This window comes from Diabrotica virgifera, chromosome 6 (assembly GCF_917563875.1).
Source record: "Diabrotica virgifera virgifera chromosome 6, PGI_DIABVI_V3a".
NCBI lineage: Eukaryota > Metazoa > Arthropoda > Insecta > Coleoptera > Chrysomelidae > Diabrotica > Diabrotica virgifera.
The window spans coordinates 48,588,426-48,612,193 of NC_065448.1; the positions used below are offsets into that span (position 1 = coordinate 48,588,426).

The 23,768-nt window shown below is 35.3% G+C and overlaps 1 protein-coding gene across 1 annotated transcript in view; it reads left to right on the forward strand.

Moving 5' to 3' along the window:
- Window positions 1-23,768, forward strand: part of LOC126885969 (uncharacterized) — a gene marked incomplete in the record, with an annotated part of 103,521 nt that overhangs the window by 69,908 nt on the left and 9,845 nt on the right. The window contains 2 exon segments of the mRNA XM_050652807.1: window positions 11,995-12,109; window positions 15,745-16,052. Of these exon segments, the coding sequence (XP_050508764.1) occupies window positions 11,995-12,109; window positions 15,745-16,052 (423 nt within the window).

Below are 23,768 nucleotides of genomic sequence, written 5' to 3' on the forward strand. Positions count from 1 at the left end.
GAGAAGATATTGAGAAGCATATTGGGACCCAGGGCCGGCGATAACGGGCCTGCAAGGGATGCATTGCAGGCGGGCGCCCCTGTTTAGGGGGCGCCAAATGATCTTTTTTCAGCTGGTGCTATACAAAATACTAATTTAAAAGAAGCCGAAGGGCGACTATGTTAGTTTTGCAGGCGGGAGCTTTATACCCTAGCGCCGGTACTGTTGGGACCCGTCTGCGACAAAGTTATATGGAAAATAAGGTTTAACCACGAGTTATATCATTATTAAAAAGAACGTTCTACAGAAAATTGTGTAAAAATACAAAGATTGCGCTGGGCAGGTCTCCTTATAAGAATGGATAATAACAGAATATCTAGTAGGACGCTTAATGGAAAGATAGTTGGCCAGTAGAAAGAGCAAGAAGAGATGGATAGACTAGTAGGAGAAATGAGAGCCAATGCTGCAGAGATATTGAGGGTGGGCAACTAAAGGAGAGCAGCCAAGGAAAGGGACGTTTGGACACGGATGCTGTGGAGGCGAGTGCACGACTTGGGCTGTAGCGCCATAGCAAAGTTGGCTGTTTAGTCTAGACCAGGTGTTCCTGGTGGTACGTGTACCACTGGTGGTACGCAAAAATACTTCAGGTGGTACGCGTCGCGTGGGTGAAGCAAGCGATTGCGATGGGTCTTTGTCTGCGGAAGTGCCACTGCGTCTCTTCACCCCATGTTTTTACCCGTTTCTTTAAACTGAGGTCCGAAGATTTAATGCTTTTAACTGAAAAAGATAATGACAAACTCAACACGCTGAACACAGGACTTCAGAGAGCAAAAACAGCACCCTTCACAGCCAATGAGAAAATAAATTCCTTGAAGAAAATGTTGGTTCGTTTATGTTCTCAAATACAGGGGAAGGATGTCTCTGCATTTCCGACGCTGTCATCATTTTTTGATGAAAACTAAATATATCCAATACCAGATGTGGTTGCTGATATAATTCATCACTTGGAATCTCTTCAAGAAAGTTTTAATAAATAATATGTTTAAAAAAATAACGGGGCTTCCTTTCATTCCACGCCCAAACCAGTGTTTGGTGGTGCGCCAAAATATTCGAAATATATCAGGTGGTACGCAGTTGCTAGAAGGTTGGGAACGCCTGGTCTAGACTATAAACTTATTATATAGCTATTAGTACAGATATTTAGATATTTTAAATAATTATTGTTAATTTTTGTATAATAAATGTATTTTCCACCTACCTCTACCGAAAGTATATTTTTCCGGACCTGAATGTAGGGAGCAAAGTTGTACTTTTCCTCCCTAGGGAGGAAAATATTTTTCCTCCCTAGGGAGGAAAAGTAAAAGTGACGTCATGGTATTTCATTCATGAAATATAACTTATTGACGCTCTGTATAATATCTATTTTCTATTACGAAGTATCTATACATTTTAACGTTTATTTATAAAACATCCTGTATTTTGCAGAATGGTAAAAAACCGTAAATTGTTATTTTTATTTAACAATGTTTACATTAATAATTTGACTTATATTTGACAGTTGACAGTTATATTGTACCTACTTGTTTTAGTTTTAATAAAGTTTGTTGGTTAGTTATATAAATAAATTAAGTAAAAATGAAAAAATGACTTGTTATTTGAGGAAGGTGGAAAAACCATATGTATAACATGGGAGTAAAGTGCCTTTTCCTCCCTTGGATGATTACTGCCCTCCGCTACGCATCGGGCAGTAAACTTCATTCTCGGGAGGAAAAGTTACACTTTCCTCCCTTGTTATACAAATAGCTATTACCTACTTAAACAAATACACAAAATACAACACTGTACTAAAAATGAGATTATTAAATGAAAATAAACGGCTTAGACAGAACTTTTGTTGGAATTCCTCTGTTTACTAGAAGCAAAGAAACAGAATGCCAGTTTTTTTATATAGTGTAGCAAAACAATGAGTCACCAGCCGCAAGGCGTAAGCCGAGAAAAGTCTAGATCGAAGCACGCTATACGTGGAACCGATGCGCGGTTGTTGGAAGGTCACACGATAGTCGGAGAGCTGGCTTAGCCCGGAATGATCGAGAATAACGACTAGGATATATAAGGCATAATTTTTGTGAATAGAGTTAGTCTTAAGCTAAAGTTTGTAAAGTAAACTTGTATAAATAAATAATAAAGTCGTAAATAAATACACGAACCGCTAGTTTTATTGTAATTATAAGTAATTACAATAGTCATGTTACAGTTGGTGTCGGTGTTCGGTTAACTTAGTGCGATATAAATAAGTGAATTACAGAGAGACTTTAAAAGACTTTTGAACTTTATTCGTCGGGAATAACCGGAGTGAGTTAATTGTTCGGTATTCGGAAAGACTTTAAAAGACTTTTGGACTTTATTCGTCGGGAATAAAAGTGCGTTGATTGTTCGGTATTCGGAAAGACTTTTAAAAGACATTTCGGAAAGTACGTGTGTGCCGACCAAAGATGTTGCTACAAGAACTTACGGTAAAACAGCTCCGTGAACAGCTAGAGGAACGGGATCTGGACAGCAGTGGGCTCAATATAGTCCTGCAAGCACGACTCGAGGAAGTCTTAACGAAGAACGGAGATGATCCAGAGACGTTCCACTTCCAGTCAGCAGAACAAGCAATGTTATCGAAATTAAAAACTGTTTCTGAAACGATCGATGATACTTCTAAGATAAATAATGAGAAATTCGAAACCATTTCTCAAAAGATCGATGAAACTTCTAGAAAGAACAACGAAAAACTTGAAGAAGTTAGTAGACAGAACAACGAGAAACTTGAGGAAGTTAGTAGACAGAACAACGAGAAACTTGAGGAAGTTAGTAGACAGAACAACGAGAAATTTGAAAGTGTTTCTAGTGTTTCTCAAAAGATCGATGAAACTTCTAGAAAAAGCGACGAGAAATTTGAAAGTGTTTCTCAAGTAATTAAAGACGTTTGTAGACAGAATGACGAGAAATTTGAAGAAGTTTCTAGAACATTCGATAAGATGCCGAAAAGTGTAGAGACCGTAGAAGAAAAGATCAAACAACTAGAGAGCATGATAACCGATACAAAAGTACAACCATCAGTTAATGCAGCAGCGTTAGATCCTGTAGTGAAAGATGAACTACCGAGAGACGAAACGTCGCATAATATGAGATTCAAATTACCACCATTCGATGGAAAGTCCTCTTGGTCCATATATCTTAGACAATTTGAAGCTATTGCGACCGCCAATCATTGGACCGAACAGGAAAAGGCTGTTTCCTTGACTGCTGCTTTGCGAGGTGATGCTGCAGATATATTAAGATCAATTCCTAAGGGTCAAGAAAATTGTTACCAGACCTTGTTCACTCGTCTAGAAAAACGCTATGGAGATGCCCATCTACAACAAGTATACAAAGCACAACTGCGAAGTAGAAGTCAACGAGCAAGTGAGAATCTGCAAGAATTTGAAGCAGATGTGGCTCGTGTGGTGCGGTTGGCTTATCCAGAGGTGCCAGACAGCGTTTTAGAAGAAATTGCAGTAGATACCTTCGTCAATGGGCTGAAAGATAATGAACTACAGAAAGCTTTACGACTAGCAAGACCGAAAGTTTTAGATGAAGCACTTGCTATTGCCTTGGAACACGAAGCAGCTAGCCAAGCTTCACGAAACAATCGAGTAATAACCGTGGAAAAAGGCGATAAGAGAAAAGATGAACGTTTGGTGGAAATGGTACGGAGGGTGATTCGTGACACGATGCCGAAGAGACGCATGAAGAGGGCTGGAAGAGTTGGTTCAAATACAGATGCTTCCTCGATACGGCCATGCAGTGAAAGTTGTAATCACCGGCTTAAAGTAGATGAACAGCTTTGCCCTGTGAGACGAACTACCGTCGTTAATGAGCAATGGCAGCCACAACAGTTACAAGAAGCCCAAGAAGACGATCCATGTATAAAAAGAGTATTGGATTGGATGCGTCGAGGTGAGAGACCTAGTTGGCAAAACATTAGTGCATGTAGTCCGGAAGTCAAGGCCTACTGGAGCCAATGGAATTGCCTGATACTAAAAGATGATCTTCTGTACAGAACCTTTGAGAACGATGATGGTACAGAATCTAAGCTTCAGTTGATTGTACCTAAAAGTAAAGTGTCAGAAGTATTGCGTCAGTTGCATGACGGTACATCAGGTGGACACTTTGGTATTACGAAGACTCTGCAAAAGGTTCGAGAACGGTTCTATTGGGTGAACTGTAAAGATGATGTAAGAAGATGGTGCCAGAAATGTGAACTGTGTGCATCCGGTAATGGTCCAGTTGGTAAAAAGAGAGCACCCATGAGACAGTACAATGTTGGCAGTCCTATGGAAAGAGTAGCAATCGACATTGCAGGTCCATTTCCAGAAACTGATGCTGGAAATAAATACATCCTGGTAGCCATGGATTATTTTACGAAATGGACCGAGGCCTATGCATTACCAAATCAAGAAGCTGCTACCGTTGCAGAGGTACTTGTTAAAGAATTCTTCAGCCGATTTGGTGTTCCCTTGGAGATCCACTCCGACCAAGGGCGAAACTTTGAGTCAGCTCTTTTCCAAAACGTTTGTAAATTGATTGGTGTCAATAAGACCAGAACAACACCCCTGCATCCTCAATCAGATGGGATGGTCGAGAGGATGAACCGAACGATGGGTAAACACTTGTCCAAAGTTGTATCTGAACATCAGCGAGATTAGCACCAACACATTCATTTATTCCTGATGGCCTACCGCTCGGCCGTAAATGAAACTACAGGTCAAACACCAACCTGCCTGATGTTGGGTCGTGAAGTTCGGTTGCCCTGCGACCTAGAGTTTGGCTGCGGACCTTCCGACGAACATGTTGCAGGCGAAGACTACGTTGACCGCCTGAAATTACGAATGAACAACATTCATGAACTTGCCCGACAACACATCCAGATAGCCAGTGACAGAATGAAAGATCAATATGATTCTCGATGCAAGAATGAAAGCTTCGAAGTAGGTGATCTTGTCTGGCTTTATAATCCGCAACGTCATCGAGGCTTATGTCCTAAACTGCAAAGACAATGGGAAGGTCCATATGAAGTTAAGAAGAAAATAAATGACGTAATATATAGAATTAAGAAGTTGCCAAACGGTAAACCAAAAGTTATTCACATAAATCGTCTTGCACCATATGCTGGCTCAAATGAAACAGAAGAAGCACGAGTCCTCCAACAGGAGATGAAAGATGTCGCACAGCCAAGTTTTAATCAATTTATGTCAAATTACGCAGCGAGAAAGAGTGCTAGATTCGGCGTGACCACAGAAGTTCAGCAAGATCTGTTTGGTGTTCCAGAAAACGTCTCTCTGGCCCACTGTGTTGCCCAAGACCTCGAGATGACTAAAGGAATATCGTCAGTATTCAATAGAAAGTTCGGCCGCCTGGACGAGTTAAGAAATCAGCAGCCTAAAATTGGAAGAGTACTGCGATTGGAAGCTGGTCCTCGATCTTTGCTGTATATGGTGACCAGGAAGTCTTATACGGACACGCCAAGCTATGAGAACATATGGCGTGCTCTATGTAATTTGAAGAAAATCGTGTGTAATTATGACATCAAAGATTTGGCTTTACCAAAAATAGGCCATGCAGTAGAAAATCTGGATTGGAAGATTGTGAGAAGCATGCTTGAAGTGGTCTTCAGAGAAACTGGCGTACGAATTACTGTGTGTTGCATGAACCCGAAGATGTCGGATCCTTCAAAGACAGTAGACTGTTATTTCTTCTTGAAGGGTGTATGCAAAGCTGGAGAGTCGTGTAGATTCCGCCATCCTGGGCCTTCATCTAGAGTTGCTGATCGGGACGCTCAGATCTTAAGAGGGGAGCAATGTAGCAAAACAATGAGTCACCAGCCGCAAGGCGTAAGCCGAGAAAAGTCTAGATCGAAGCACGCTATACGTGGAACCGATGCGCGGTTGTTGGAAGGTCACACGATAGTCGGAGAGCTGGCTTAGCCCGGAATGATCGAGAATAACGACTAGGATATATAAGGCATAATTTTTGTGAATAGAGTTAGTCTTAAGCTAAAGTTTGTAAAGTAAACTTGTATAAATAAATAATAAAGTCGTAAATAAATACACGAACCGCTAGTTTTATTGTAATTATAAGTAATTACAATAGTCATGTTACAATAGCTATAGTCCTACAAAATTTATATACCTACATAGATATTTAAATTTTACACTTTAAAAACTAAAGTATAAAATTTCATTACATCTAAGTTTAAATTTCACTTGTAAAACAACATTAGTCGGTTGGAATACTTTCTTATATATAGTAGGGGAGTGCAATTAGAACGAAAAGATACAATGTTTCGGAAAAAATCAAACAAGGTTATATTTTTCTAAAACTTTTTTGTTAGTTTATAAATATGTTAAAGTAAAAAGTTCTACTCACAAATTTCGCCGCTAATTGTTTATTAATTGTTTAAACAATAACAATTGTTTTGTATAAATAATGTTAAGAATATGGGTGAATTCAACATTTTATTTTGATAAAAAATGTTTTTATTTTAGTTTTGATTATGCTGAACCCGAATCTGACATTAAAATTTGCAAATTCAAAATGGCGGATTCAAAATGGCGGATTTTTCCTAAAAATCCTTAAAAAGTAGTTGTAAAATCCGAATTTTTTTTATAAAACGTGTTTGTTTACATATATGTGGATATTTTTGAGAGGTTGCTGAACCTGAATGAAATTTTGATAAATTATATTATAAAATGGCAGATCCAAAATGGCGGATAATTTAAAAAATATTTGTAAAATCATAATTTCTTTACAAAATGTATTTATTTCTACATATATTTATTTTTGAGAGCTTTGATAAACCTATATAATATATATTCAAAAACGACCGCTTTAAAACGTTAACAAATTGTTATCTTAATAATTTTTCTATTGATGAACAAAATATGTAATTTTTTGCTCTTAATATGAATCGCTTCATTCGCTCTTAATTAAATTCGGCCTTACTCGTAATGATGTGAAAATTGTGCTTCTACCTTTTCAAAAAATTGTTGCAATGGGATCATAAATAAAAAAGTTATTCTAAGTAAAAAGCTCTGCATATTCTAAAACTTTAAATTCAATCATAAAATATCAATTTTTATCAATTTTCTATAAGATATGTCAATAAATAAAAATTTCAGTTAGCAGTAAAATACGTATATTTTTCATAATACTAAAAATTGTTATTATGGAAAGTTGTTCTGAATTTAAAACGATGTGTCAATATGCAATTATTACACTCTTCTAATCGAAATATTGTGAACTATAAAGGTACATATTTATTGCGCGAAATATAATTTTTTTACATACCTCGTATAATATTGATAAAATATAATATTTTATATTTGCATATTAAGTGTTAGACCATGCACAGCTATTTATGACGAATAACTTTCTTCATAAAATTAATAATAAAACAGTTATCATAAATAATAAGTGAAAATTTAATGATAATAATGTTGGGTATAATTAGTTTGAAACAGTATTAAAAAAAAACAAATTTTCGATTAGAAGGATATAATTACATATTGGAACATAGTTTATAATTCCAAACAACTTTTCTTTATAAACATTTTCGATATTGTGAAATATAAAGGTACTTTACTCTTGAGTGAAATTTATATTTTTTGACATACCTCGTACAAAATTAACAAAATTTGATATTTGATGGTTGCATCTTATGTTATATACGATGCAGAGTATTTTATAAAGAATAACTTTTTTCCGTAAACCTGATATTAAAAAAGTTATCAATAGGTTCCAAGTTACGCAGACATACTGTATAAGAGCTAAAAAAATTTTTTTTTGTTGAACATTTATTATTGTTGAAGCTTATTATTAAATGTATTTTAGGTAAGTTTTACAGAAAAAAGTTTTGATCACTCTGTATATACATTTTTTCAGCTGGTAATTTTCGGTTTTTGTATTACATTTTTGTTATCTTTCTTAGTATTCTCAAAAAGAAATTGTTTATTTCACTTTTAAACTAAAATAATTCAATGTTTTTTAAAGATTACATCCCAAGCTTTAAAAAAGTAGCAAAAAAATTGTATTAGATTTATTCAAGCTTGAGTAATAAAATAGTGGGAATTCTGTAAAACTACGAAGTTTTCAAAAAAATACATTTTTTGAGACATCGTATTATTTGAATTAAATTTTTGAGATTTTTTTTGAATGAAACATCGTTGAGTAAGATGATTGAGAGGTAAGTTGTGCAAATTTGAGAGTTTTATAAGTAAAATTGTATTCGTTACACATTTTTAAATCATTTTTAAACAAAATTCATGTAAAGCTCATTTTCCGCCCACACCGTACTTATGTCCATACATTTTATTTCTTTTTATTACAACCATAAGATAGCTTATTTCATCTTCTTTCATGTCCAATTTGTAAAATTTCTTTTGATCCATTAGTTAAAAAATTACATTAAAAAACTCAACCGTGCACTTTTTCCAACGCTAGTTTACAGTGCGCCAATGTGTGTGAGAAGGGTGACTTTAGCGTTATAAATAAAAAATTACAGAAGCTAGAGATTTAATTTTAGAAAAATCATTATATAAAGTTTTTTTTGTAAAATTTTCTGAATTTTTCAATGGTCAAGTCAGTTTTTTTCTAAAAATTATATTTTCGGAGTTATTTAAAAAAAACATCTAACTTCGCTGTTCATTTGTTTAATAAAAAATGAAGCACCCACTTCTCGAGTAGAACTTTTTGATATGTTGTTTATTAAACATTTCTTAATGAAATTATAAAAAGTTTTATCCCTATTTGATTTTTTCCGAAGTGAAAATCTAAATGCACTCCCCTATAGGTCCTGATCCAGCCGGAATTCCTGGGTCTGGTCCGGTTAGCGGTAAGAAGTTCGATTCTGGTCGGATTTCCCAGGTACACGATCCGGTACATCCCTAAAGCTGGGGCCACAGTAACGTTAACGTCTAACGTCCATTATCGTATTAATTAACACACCAAAAGTGATATAATAAACTGCGCGTTAAAGTGACCGGCCACACTTATTTTAGCGCGTAATCAGCAGAAAACGCGTTTTTTAATCCAATAATTTCAAGATGAAAGTCGAAGCTGCTACGCTGTTATATTTTATGAGTTCTAATTATTATATTATTATTTTATGAATTTATTATTTTATAAACGGATCAAGCAAAAAACCAAGACTCAAAGGAAGATGGTGGATGATAAATATGCACAGAAAACGAACACGGTACTGACATCAAATGCAAACCAGCTTGTTTTATATACCTCACCTCATTCGTTTCCATGCCAGATTTTAACGATTTTTTATATTTATTTAAATGGGTCCTATAGTATCCCATAAGTGTGTCTTTTTTCTTTTTAAAATCTTCTACCGTCGCTGGAAAAGATAATGATTGCACAATTCGACGCCAAGCGTCACCATGAACACCACGATTTTTATGTGATTTATGTCGGGGATCCCATAAACAAGTTTCTGTTTCGAACACTGTTAAAAATTCAAGTATTTTCTCGTTACTCTACTCCATTTTCGTAGAATAGTATCTATGTAATCTATTTCACAAAACATATTACTCTGCTGCGCTGCAAGTGCAAGTGTAGCCACAACAACGCGATAAGTAACGGAGTAATTCCTTTGTAGTGTCGAAAGAAACCGACATCCGATCTATCGCCTAACGTTTAACGGCATTAATAATGGCATTAACAAATTAGCGCGCTAAATCATGGCTACACCTAACGCGTTAGTTAAATAACGCGTTAATTAACGGCATTAGACGTTACTGTGGCCCCAGCATAATAGCATTGTATAACTAGACAATGATAATAGTGACTATATAAATTATAAATATTTACACGAAAACGACGACGCTTATATTTTGAAATTTAACGAATTTATTGTTCATACCGGTTAGGGCGAGGCCCCATTAGTGCGTTGCTTTGCGTTGCGTTGTAGCAGCATCGTTTTCATATACCTATTTTTTTCACAAATTTTTAATGCTATCAAAGGAGATATTCAGTTCTATAGTTTCTTACTAATAGTATTCTTCTATAGTTTCCACGTTTATTTCGGTGATGGCGTATGAGTAACAAAAGAACACGTTAAAAATGATATAAAATAACGACGCTGCGGCGTTGCAACGCACTAATGGGGCCTCGCTCTTTAACTGGCTCACATTAACTCTATATTTACGTATAAATATTTCAGAAAATATTATTTCTCCTTAGAATCACTGGATATTTAACACTGGGTTGAAACACCTAATTTTGAATGTTTTTTCAATTGTCAGTATTTTGGTAGACCTGGCATCTGTATGGTACATTCCATGTCAAATCACTCAGGCAAAAAATTTTGGTTCTCCGATTTGTCTGAAAATTGGTATATGGCTTCTGCGGGACATAAAAATAAGATATTTAAGGTCATAAATCTTCTTCTTCTTTTTTCTCAAAATGTTATTTTACGCGATTTTACAGTGATTTGGTGTTTATTTAAACAAATTTGCATTTTCTATCGTAAAACATCAATGAAAAACATAATATTTTAATAGAAGGGACTCAAAAATGTCATTATATGGCATTATAACAAGTTATTTTGATTCAAAACAAGTTTTTGATCAAATTTTATAGTGTAGAAAACGTTAAAATGCCGTTTTTTTTACATTTTCCTCCATTTTCAAAATACATCATCATCGATTTGGCTGAAAATTTACCCACGGATAGCCAAAACATAGGACTTTAAGTGGTTAGAAGGATTTGAATTATATTACAATACCAAAAAAGTTACATGCAGTAATATCAGACTCAAAAGTATATTAGTCCAGTCAGGATAGCATTTGGCCTTGCATGCCGAGCTTCCCAAAATTGTATTTATCTAATCTTTAGGGGAGTCAACCCATAGTCGGAATGGGACGTTTCGATGCCGCCGGTTCATCGCCGGCCGTTTCGATGCCGCCGGTTCATCGCCAGTCCATTTCATCGCCGTCATATCTCGCATTTCCTAGAATTCCTAATTAATACTAAAAATAACTAATAATTGTAACTGTCGAAAATTCGGAAATATATCAGATAGCGATTAATTGACTGGCGATGAATCGTCCGGCATCGGCATCGAACTGGCGGCATCGAAACGGCGGCGATGAAACGTCCCTCAATAGTAGCCTAAATTTAAAATCACGAATGAATTCCTCCGTTACGTTAGCCGCCATCTTGTTTTTAAAGGAGAACCTGTTTTGCTCAATATCTCCGCCAGTTTTAACTTTTCGACAAAAATGGTAGGAACTGAAATTGTTCCAAATAAATCGTATTTACAATTATTACAATTTATTTTTAATAATTTTTGTCGTGAGGTCGATATTTTCTAGTTAATTGTACTTACTGTAGACGCCTATATTTTTGACTATGATATTGCATGTAACTTTTTTGGTATTGTCATATAATTCAAAACCTTCTCACCACTTAAAGTCCTATGTTTTGGCTATCTCTGGGCAAATTTTCAGCCAAATCGATTATGATGTATTTTGAGAATGGAGAAAAATGTAAAAAACGGTATTTTAACGTTTTCTACACTATAAAATTTGATCAAAAACTTGTTTTGAATCAAAGTAACTTGTTATAATGCCATATAATGACATTTTTGAGTCCCATTAAAATATTCTGTTTTCTGTTGATACTTCTGTTGATACGATAGAAAATGCAAATTTGTTTAAATAAACTCCAAATCACTGTAAAATCGCATAAAATAACATTTTGAGAAAAAAAAAGATTTTTTGACCTTAAATATCTTATTTTTACGTCCCGCGGAAGCTATATACCAATTTTCAGACAAAACGGAGATCCAATTTTTTTTGCTCCAAATTTGAGTGATTTGAAATGGAATCACCCGTATATATTACATAATATGTAAATCCAAATAATTATTACAAAAAACAAAAACATGGCTAACTTTAACACAAAATATTTCTCTTGTAGATGTTGAAACCTGGTCCGGAATTGGAGACACATGGCTGTTAGTTTTAGTTGCCTCGTCCATTGGAGTCTTATTACTGGGAGCTTTGTTAGCAATGTTTCTCTTAAAATGCAGGGAGTAAGTAAACAATAATAGAATCACAAAGTTATAGTCTGTTCGCTAAACTCAGACGCAATTTTCTAGATATTTTAGTCGGTAATTTTGCCAATTTTAGTAAAATTGGCAAAAAATAATTACTAAATCGTTAATAATCACTAAATAGTTAGTAATTTCGTCAATTTTTGCAAAATTGGCAAAAAACAAAAAAAATATCGACTAAAGTATGTAGCCAGTTGCGTCTGAGTTTAGCGAACAGACTATAATTACACGTAAAAGTAGGTATTTATAATATCCTCTAGATATAATTCATAATACATAATTTCCTCTTAGAATTACTTTTAGATGACTATGATGACAATTAGTACAGTGGAACCCCGTTAACTCGGATTAATCGGGACCGCGGCCGATCCGGGTTATCGAAAATTCGGGTTAGCCGGAGAAAATGGTAAAAATTATTAAAATATGGTATGCTTACAGATAAACTCCGTTATAATTGGCACACAGACACTTGTAAACCACGTTCGCGTTCCACACATACAAAGCGTCGTCGAGAGTCTCATTTTTAGCTTTCTTAGCTTTGCACCGATTGTCCAAACTGTCTTTTGTTATCATTTTGAAACAAAAACAACATTTTAAGTTTTATTGCCATTACGTAGACAAAAAATCACGAAAACAACAAAATCTGAATATATTTACGCGGAACGAACAATGAGACTTTACTACACACACACAATACCGTCTCGCAACGAGAACGAACTTATGTTATTTAATAAGAGTGAAGACTAAGCCCATTGTTTGAAAAATAATTTTTTAATAGTCTTTTCTAAACAATGCTAGACAGTTTCAAGTAAATAAAGGATACTACAGATGCCTATTGGTTTCGATAACACGAGAATGAGCGTTGTCTGCCATGCCAGTTATTTTTACTAAGGTATATTATGTATTAAATTACACAAATACGCATTATCTCTCATTGTATAATGTGTTTGACATTGAAAATTGAAACGAATGAACTACATAGGAATTCGCTAAAACGACAAATTTTTACGAAGAAAGTTTATTATGATAAATAAAATTAGCCTGAAAAATATAAGATACTATAGTATTCGAACAATATATGTTTATAAGGAAAGATAAAAGAAAATATTTTAAGATGTTGAAAAGAAATTGGAAAATCCAGCATAAAGGACATACATTTTTATTGTTGTAATGTTTGTCTGATAAAAATCGGTCCGGGTTAGCCGGACTTCCGGGTTATCGGGGCCGACTTATCGGGGTTCCACTGTACTCACAAAATTTTTCTAAACAGTATACGCTAATAATTATTACGCTCTACAGTAATACGCTCTTGAATAAGTACTGTAAGGGAAAGAGCAATTCACTTAAAAAATAAGTTTATTGGGACGTTTCGATTTCCACTTCCGAAATCGAAACGTCAATGCCAATCGAAACGTCAACATAAACTTATTTTAAAGTAAAATTGTGGCTTATTCCAAGTAATCATAGTACAATTATTATATTAACATGCCACAAACAAATAATAGCTTCCGAATAATGTTGCTTCTTTGCCACATAGCGAGTACATTATTTCTACTTCAGTTTACACACCCTTTCTAATACCTTTGTAAACCTAATTTTAGTTAGTAGATCTTCGTTTTAGACATAATTTTCCAACGTGACACCGATTATTATTCTTTTAATTTTTCCTTGTGTTACCCTTAGTCTCGAAACGTTTTTCTTTGTGAGCGATAATATAGTGCCCTTGCTCCATGGGTTATTAATAGCAGCAGACGTTTAAATATGTTTTTCAGAGTTAAAATATTGATCAATAATTTCTATTTCTTTTTTGTGACATTTTAGAAATAAATTAAATCTTTCAGGCAGTTAATTAAAATGCAAAACACTTTCAACAGGTGAACCGACATAATATATTTGCCTACCGATTCCGATAAAATTCCACACTTCATTGATTTCTTTATAACTAGAAATATTTTTGTTAAACGTCGCACAGGATGAAGGTAAAATTAAATTAGTCACTCCAGAAGATCTGTTTACTGAAATTAAAGAATATATCAATCCCAGGAAAGCACCTGTGGTTGATTTAATTACTGGGGAAATCTTAAAACAAATCCCTAGAAAAGCCTAGTACAGTTGACATATCATCGGTGATGTGACAATACCTCCTATCTGCTTTTTCATGAGTTTTGTAGGAGAGACGAAAAACCTTTTTTAGAGTCACCTCTGTTTTTATATGTAAGTTTGGACTTGTTTTGTTGTAAATAGATTGTTGAATTTACTACAAAACAAGTCAAAAAATATCATAATATGAAAACAGGAGGTGACCCTAAAAAAGTTTTCAGTATCTCTTACAAAACTCATGAAAAAACAGATAGGAGGTATTGTCACATCATCGACGATATCGTATAAATTCCTCGTTCGAATAAGATATATTCCCAATCACGATCGTTTCTCATATCCCCTCCAAGTACTTGCACACGGCGAATTTCCTTACTACCGTAATTTCAAATACCGCATTTACACTCAGTCCTGTTGGACAGGGAATTGGGCAGGGAAGTGGGCAGCGTGAATGTGTAAATAGCTCACTCGCGCTGCTGCTGCTCATGCTGCTACCATTGCACGGCGCTCCCCAAAAAGTCGGTTTTCGGGATGGAAGTCAAAGGACTGGCAGCGCGAGCGCGAGTGAGTATTCACATTAAACTACTCTCTCTCACTTGCCGCCGGCAAAGCGGCAAGTGAGTAAGTGAGCAAGACGATGCTGTCATCACATTCATTCTTAAGAGTCGTTCGGTAAATGAGTTGTGAGGACATTGGCGAGGAACTGATGTGAACACCTCACTTGTGACGATATCGTATTTCGGGCAATATTTCCGGCAGCGTCAGAAGCAGTGGCAATGGCTGAGTATAAATCCGGCATAAGCTATACAAGAGGCTATTGATGAAAAGACTGAAACCTCTCATAGACGCTAAGGCTCTAATCCCATCATACCAGTTTCGGTTTCTCCACAAATAAAGAAATAGAAGGTCATAGAAAGAGAGAAAACTAGAATAAAAGAAAGTTTGCTCCGCTCTCTTCCGCGATGTGGCACAAGCTTTTCAAAAAGTATGGTACGAAGGAGTTGAACATAAATTAACCAGGATTTTGCCAAGTAAATACACATAATTATTGATAGAGTTTTTAGAAGCAAGAAGAAGAGGTCATTCCTACTCCGAATTAAAATAAATCAATACAGGTGTTCCACAAGGTAGTCTGAGAGGACCAGTCCTTTAAGTAGTATACACCAGTGATATGACTGAATTCGATCATAACACAATATCTTCCTTTGTTCATGATACTACCGTATTGGCTGTAGGTGAAGATCATGATAAAGCAACAAGAAAACTGCAAACCTCTGTTAACAGATTTACCAACTGGACTAAATGCTGGCTAATTAAATTAAACGAAATGAAATCGGTGCACATTAATTTACAAACAAGGAGAAATTCCCTTTTTTTACTCTTCTGAATAACTTTGTGTCCAACGCTCTTAGTTTATTTACCTTTTACGTTGATGTGGACCTTTTTCCATAGTTTGTTTACAAAATTATTATACACAAATAGATTAAAAAAATGAAAATTGTTATGTAATTTTTTAGAATGAATATGTTTGGCGGAAACGATTGTTCGCTTCACAGACAAATGAAAAATCACGAACCAAGGGAATGTACTGCAGTACCAACTCTAAATGGAACCAAAATTATTCATCCTACAGACACCGTCTTATATCACGGCACAAACATTCAAGATAATCGAATGGTTTGGGCTACGTTAACCCCTAGGGGTACCCAACATTTTATTTCAGAGAACTATCCTCCTGATTTGATCGACTATGGAGACGAGGATCATTATGAAACTATTGATAATATCGGAGCGGTGGTACCGCCTGTACCACCATATCCTAAAGGTAAATATATTTCCCATTTAATTAATTCGTATAAAAATTTTTAGAATTTTTTTAAATGGATAACCTGAATTGGGAAAGTATGTTTATTAAAGTATTAAAAAATCAAGACATAATGAGATCCAAAAATCTAAAACTTCTATCGTTTAATTCAAGATTCTTGTGACCAACCTGAATTTGTGCCTTCTAAAATTTACAAGGCAAACAAACGATAGGGGAGACTAGGGGGAATCTAAGATTGCATTCCTCAACTGGTCAATTCATCCGGGTAAAATTCCATCGAATCTTGATTCCTTGTAGTTAGATAGGAGTAAAACTAAAAGAGAATGAACAATAATATTTCATTCCATTTCATAGGCAATCACAATCCTCTTACGTAGTAGGTATATAGTATCACTGCACTGACTATTCATAATTTTGTTGATAATTTAAAATTTGATCTTCGTCCATTTTTAAAGTAGATTGTTGACATACGTTATACCTACGTGACAAATGACCCAAAAAAAATGAACAACCTTTTTAGAAGAATTTGTCATCAGCTCAGTATACAAGAAAGGGGATAAACGCATATGCTCTAATTATAGAGGAATAACTGTTACTAACTCTAATAACTCTAATTATAGAGGAATTATTCAAACAATGTCATAGGAAAAATGTTCAAAGTTAATAGGTAAAATAAAAAAAAATATATTAAATGAAAAAAAAATATATTTTTAAATCGGCGTCCTTCAAAATTTGGCGCCCCTCAAAATTTGGCGCACCCGGCGGTCGCCCGGCTCGCCCGCCCCTTTAAAACAATGAAAAGTCTTAGATCTAACAGGAAATTAGTTTATATAATTTTTTATAGTAAGACGGTTGGTTTTCGTTACTATTCAGAGTAGACCCCAGGTCTCTCCAAAAATCCCAAAAGGGTGAAACGTACGTAAGAGGATGGCGGTTGCTCTGAAATAGAATGAAATATTAATTGCCTTTCATTTTCTTTTAGCTTTACTCTTATCTGAGTACAATCAATCAAAGTTCGATGGAATTTTCCCTAGATGAATTGACGGGACGTGGAATGCAATCTTAGATTCCCCTAGTCTGCTTGAGTCATCGTTCGTTTGCTTGCAAATTTTAGAAGGCACGAATTCACGTGGTCACCAGAATCTTGGTTCCAACGATTTGTATTCAGCGACTACGAAATATCCCAAATTTTTAAAATTTCGTGCAAAAGAACAATTTCTTTTTGTTTTCTTCTTCTCTTCTTCTTCTTCTTCTTTTCGTATAGACATGACTGTCTGTTTTTTCAATGTGCCTCTAGTAAGTTGTCGTTCCATCGTTTTCGTGGTCTTCCCACTGATCGTCTTCCTATTGGGGAACCGTCTCTCGCTGTCCTGACTACCCTATTTGTTGTCATTCGGCTTATGTGGGCATTCCATTCTATTCTTCTGTTTCTTACCCAGTTATTAATGTTATCCACCTTGCATCTCCGTCGTATATCTGTACTTCTAGCTCTGTCCCATAGAGTCTTACCATCGATTTTTCGAAGGGTTTTCATCTCCGCTGTTTCTAGCAATATTTTTGTCCTCTCTGTATCGGGTCGTGTTTCTGCCGCGTATGTCATTATTGGTCTGATGACTGTTTTGTAAATTCTGGCTTTCATTTCTCTTCCGATATTTTTATTTCTCCATATTGTGTCATTCAGGCAACCTACGGCTCTGTTTGCTCTATTTACTTGATCTTCCACTTCTGTTTCGAGTCTTCCGTAGCTAGATAGTGTGATGCCTAGATACTTAAACTCCATCACTTGTTCTATTATCTGACCTTCCAGCTCCAATTTACATCTTATTGGATCTGCTGTTATAACCATGCATTTTGTCTTTTTTGAGGAAATTAACATGTTAAATTTTCTGGCGATTATGTTGAATTGGTGCAGCATACGTTGTAAATCATCTTCACTTTGAGAGATTAGTATTGCATCGTCCGCATAGCAGATTATTTTAAGTTGTCTCTCTCCCATTTGGTATCCTTTTTTAGTTCTTACTTTTTTTATTATTTCGTCAGTGATCAGGTTGAACAATATCCTTGACTCAAAGAATCCAAGGAAGTCTTATCCCATTGCCGGCTTCAATTGGGCCACTTTTTGTTTCCCAGTATAATAATTATTATTAAGATTTTTTTTTGATACACTGCATTTTTACAATCTAGTCTATATACTTACAAAGTAATAAGTAAATGGTATGTAAGTCAATTAACATGAGTAAAGTGACGGTTCTCTAAGCATTATTGTGGTAGATCGTCTGGCCATATTCTCTTTAGTCATCTTTCAGCAAGTGGTTGGGTGAATAAATTATTTATCAATTCGTTGGTGTGGTCAGTGGTGCGATTTTCATATTTTATTGAATGATTCTTTATTAAGTCCTTGATTAGTGGGATGTCAGATCATTGTGAAGTGTCTGGTTGGATACGTACCATGGAGCTTTACTTATCATACGGAGTAATTTGGACTGGAATGTTTGGACAATCTTCGTATTTGAAGGTTTACTGCAGCCCCATAGTTTTATTCCGTATGACCAAACTGGTATAAGTATAGATTTGTACAGAAGCAGCTTATTTTCAAGAGATAACTGAGACCTCTTGTTAAATAGCCAGTTCATATTTTTTAGTTTAAGATCTAATTGTTTACGTTTAGTTTTAATGTGCGTTTTCCATATGAGTTTTTCATGTAGATGCAATCCCAAGTATTTGACAACCGGTTTGGTGGGAATCGGAGTATTATTTATAGAAACTTGAGGACATGCAGATTTTCTGGTTGTAAAAGTAATTTGTACCGATTTGCTGGCATTAACATTTATTTTCCATCGCTTGATATTAAGATTATTATTAAGATGAAGACTATTTTTAGATATATTAAGAAACATATTTATTTATAAATATTTATATAACATGAATCAGCAATACCTACATTAAAAAATGTAATTGCATATCTTTATTATGTTACTGCACTTTAATAAACATATTTAAGGCCAAGCTGTCAATCTATAAGTCTTTAAGATAAGTCTCTAGGACGTACTAAGCAAACAAATTCATATAATGCATAAACGATAATTTTTTATGAATCTTTTCTTGTACAGTAAGCTATCATTCCTTGGAAAACGTGTCCTAAATAGCATATTATTTTTTCTGTTACTTGCGTCCTTAGTATTTTCCACACGTTTAGTTATCGTCTATTCTTCTGAGCTCAAGCGAGACTCGTTAATCTCTTGCACTTGGTCGTAAAACCTTGTACAATACCTTGTTTTTCCATTAAACTCTAAATTTATCAAAAGGCTAAGTATTCACTCTGATGGCATATAAAACAACGTAATGCTATTCTACATCCCACCAGAATGAAAACAATGGGATCCTTCTCTGGTTACACCTCCGAGGCTTCTACAATTTGCAAGCCATACGGATGCTGAGGCCAAGAAAGATGAGGGAATTTTACAATTTATAATTCACATCCCATCTGATCAGCGTGGTAAAGTTCCAACGAGAATGGTTCCCTTCGTACTCCAATCAGAGTAAACATGTAAATAAAAAATAAACAACCATTTTCAATTTAAAATAAAAATGTATACCATTTTTATTCAGTTGCAATGCGAAGGCAAAACAATCTTACTTTTCAATTAGAATACGGAGTGTAGTCCAGTCCTTGAATCGCGATTTTCGGCTCTTATTGGAGCCTTCATCGGAAGGAACGTAGGCACTGTTCTGCAATGAAGGCTCCAATGAAGGCTCCAATAAGAGCCGAAAATCGCGATTCAAGGGACTGGACTGCACTCCGTATTCTAATTGAAAAGTAAGATTGTTTTGCCTTCGCATTGCAACTGAATAAAAATGGTATACATTTTTATTTTATAGTCGTATTACTCCGTAGAGTAACTAGGTGCATTTTTCCATTGGAACTTTACCAGCTGCAGACGGGGGATGTGAATTGCATAGTGTAGAATTCCTTCCCTCACGTCTTCACTGCAGCATCCATTTGACTTGCAAATTGTAGAAGTCTTGGAGGTGTCACCAGGAAAGTGTACCAATAAGTTTTCAATTTAAAAATCTTTTAGTAATATTTTTAATATTAATAATTTACTATTAGGATTGCAAACTACTTCGCATTTTCAATTTATTTTTTATTTGCATGTTTACTCTGATTGGAGTATGAAGGGAACCATTCTCGTTGGAACTTTACCCGCTGAGCAGATGGGACGTGAATTATAAATTGTAAAATTCAAAATTGTAAACACAAATTGTAGAAGCCTCGGATGTGTAATTAGAGAAGGTTCCCATTGTTTTCAGTCTGGTGGGATGTAGAGTAACATTACGTTGTTTTATATGCCATCAGAGTGAAAACTTAGTCTTTTGCTAGCAGTTGCCGCTAGGGCATCTATGCCATTTCGTTCGTTGCAATCCGTGACTGCACGCCATGGTTTGTTTTGGTTGGATCAGAGAGAGCAGCGTATGTGCCTCCTAACAAGAGATAACAAGTTTCGAAACCGGTAGAGGTGCTTGCTGCACTCTCTGATTGGACTAGAATATGATGCGGCTGTATTTTCGTTTTGGAACGAAATTGAAAATGGTCATTCATTTTTTATCTAAATATATCCTGTGGCCTCAACGAAGGCCAGCAGTTTCCTTTTTGGTAGTTTTAGGTTCTCACCTGGTTCAAGTTACCAGTGAATTCCTTATTTACATTACTTGGCAAATTGCAATGGCATAGAATATGTATGCCAGTATCTTCTTCATTTCCCATTTTCTCTACCGTGGTTCATACACCTTACCTAGTTTGTATAAATGATTTACCAAACGACAATGTCCAGTCACCATTTCGGTGACCCTTTTAATATCTTGTGTATTGAAGTCCATCAAATTGTCCGAGAATTTTTTATTAATCGTCTTGATTATTTTTTTAGTCTGGATTTGTTCTTGAGTGGCTCCATTTTTTTTTATGATTCCGTCAGCCACTTCTGATGCTTGTTATTAAATAACAAATTTTGTGACATCTGTTGATGCCACAGAAAGGTTCGGGGGCTACAATGATTTCTCGATCCTTATTTTGCCAGCAAAGGTGTAACCAGGATGATCCTAGGGGGTGTACAGTAAGGGAAAAAACTCCTTACTGTATAATATAATATATCAAAAGATGTATATAATTTTAAATAATTTCAGTTGTTACAAAAGATATTGTTTCTAAATATGCAAACAAAACGAAGGTTGATTAATGCAGTTTTGTTTGTGTAACCTCGTAGAGACGCACGTATAGTTTTACTTTTCAAAGTCCTTACTTTCAAAGGGTGGGGGTTACATCTACTTGAAGGTCTCTGGTGGGTATGGAATAATAATGGTGTTAAGCGTATAGAGCTCAAAGTACATCCAAAAGGGGGGGGGGTCATAACCCCCCAAAACCACCCCCTGGTTACGCCTATGTGTGCCAGCATATCTGTTCGTTCATTCCCACGCCCTCTTCATGACTTGGCACCCATATTAAAGACACTTTATTGGCTTCTGCCAGGTTGCAAAGGATATCTTTGCAGTTCCTCACCACTTTTGATTTGGTGAGTGGGTTCTTTACTGCCAGAAGTTGCTTCTTCTTCAAGTGCCATCTCCGCGACGGAGGTTGGCAATCATCATAGCTATTCGGACTTTGGAGACGGCTGCTCTGAAAAGTTCATTTGATGTACATCCGTACCATTCTCTCAGGTTGCGCAGCCACAATATTCTGAGTCTTCCTATGCTTCTCTTTCCTTGAATCTTTCCCTGCATAATCAATTGGAGCAAGTTGTATCTATCTCCACGTGTAATATGTCCGAGATATTCCAATGTTCTGGTTTTGATTGTATTTAAGACTTCCATTTCTGTATTCATCGTTCTCAGAATCTTTTTGTTTGTAACGTGTTCTGTCCATGATATTTTCAGAATTCTTCTATATACCCACAACTCAAATGATTCCAGTTTTTTCATTGATGCCGCATTCAAGGTCCAAGCTTCCATTCCGTAAAACAGAGTCGAGAAAACATAGCACCTAGCCAACCTTACTCTTAGCTCTAGCTTTAGATCTCTTGTGTAGAGCACTTTTCTCATTTTGTTAAAATTTGCTCTAGCCTTTTCTATTCTAATTTTAATCTCCTGGAAGTAATCATTTGTGGAGTTGATCATTGTTCCAATATATGCATATTGGTCTACTCGTTCGGATTGGTTCCGTTTATGAGGAGATTCTTGTTATTTCTTTGAGTTTGATATATTCTCATAAATTTTGTCTTCTTGATGTTCATTGTTAGACCGTATTCTTGACTATATATCGCTATTCTGTTAACCAGTCTCTGAAGATCTTTAATATTTTCGTCCAAGATGACAGTGTCATCCGCATATCTAATGTTGTTAATGGGAACTCCGTTCACCTTTATTCCAGCTGTTTCACCCTCAAGAGCTTTCTTTAGAATCTCTTCCGAGTAGGCATTAAAGAGAACTGGCGACAATAGGCATCCCTGTCTCACCCCACGTCTAATTTCAATTTCCTCCGACAGCTGTTCGTTCACGTACTTTTGCCTTGCTGCTTATAGTATAAATTAGATATGATTCTGAGGTCATTGTCACCTTTTTTAATTTCAGGACCAGAAGTTTAGTTATCATAATATTGGCGTATTTTCTTTTCCGGCCACCCATGAGATTATAGTCATCCGCCTTTAAAAGAATGATTCGAAAGCATTTCTGAGATTTTTATCTGGTTCATTGAGAATCCATCAATCAGCATATAGGAAAACAGGGAAATATCGAGTGTATTACATATCTCATTAATATTATGACTCTTCCAGACTTTTTATACTATAGACCAGGACTAATCTGTAAAAAAACGTCTATTTTTGGATGTGAGAGGTGGCATTCGGATTTTTGCAAATAAAGTTAGGTGACACCTTCAGTAATAATAATTGACTTATACTCCTTCTCAAATGTGCCCGGAACATTAATAAAAAAATTGAAATATTTAAAAATTTCGAAAAACATCGTTTATTTTCTGCTTTCTTTGCTTATCACTTTAAATCGATTCGTTTTGGAACAAAGTCGTAGAGAAATAAAATAAAGATAATTGAATTTTTTATGATATACGACTGGTCCAAAATGTCTTAAGGTATTACCTTTTCTGCAATATAGCAATAAATCCAAAATAAGGGGGAAAAATACGCCTGTTGTTATTCAATGTTTCTTAACCTTCTTGGTGGCACTTAGGACCTTAGTAATTCGCTTAGAAAATTCTTATAACTTACTTAAATGGTCTACCAAATTTCATTAAAATCGACCTAAAAGATTTTGCATAATAAATTTGCAATCTAAATGTTTTTAAAAAAGTTCAAATTTTTTAAAATCTTTCTGAACAAAAAGTAGACCATTTAGAAGTTGGCTAATTTTTTTACATATAAAGAGGTGCTCTACCTATCTAATACAATTTTTAGCAATGCAAATAATTAAAACCGGTATAATTTGACTTAAACTTTCAAATGCTGTCTGCACCCCCTCCTGGACACAGCACTAATTTGTTTATAAGCCAAAAAATTGTTTATAAATTTAAAATATTGCTGAGGCTGCTTAAATAATCCGATTTTAATTCTGTAAAGTGCTTTAGATAGGTGGAGTGTTCCTTTATATGCAAAAAATTGACAAATCTTTGTATGTTCTAGTTTTTGTTGTGCAAGATTTTAAAATTTTTAA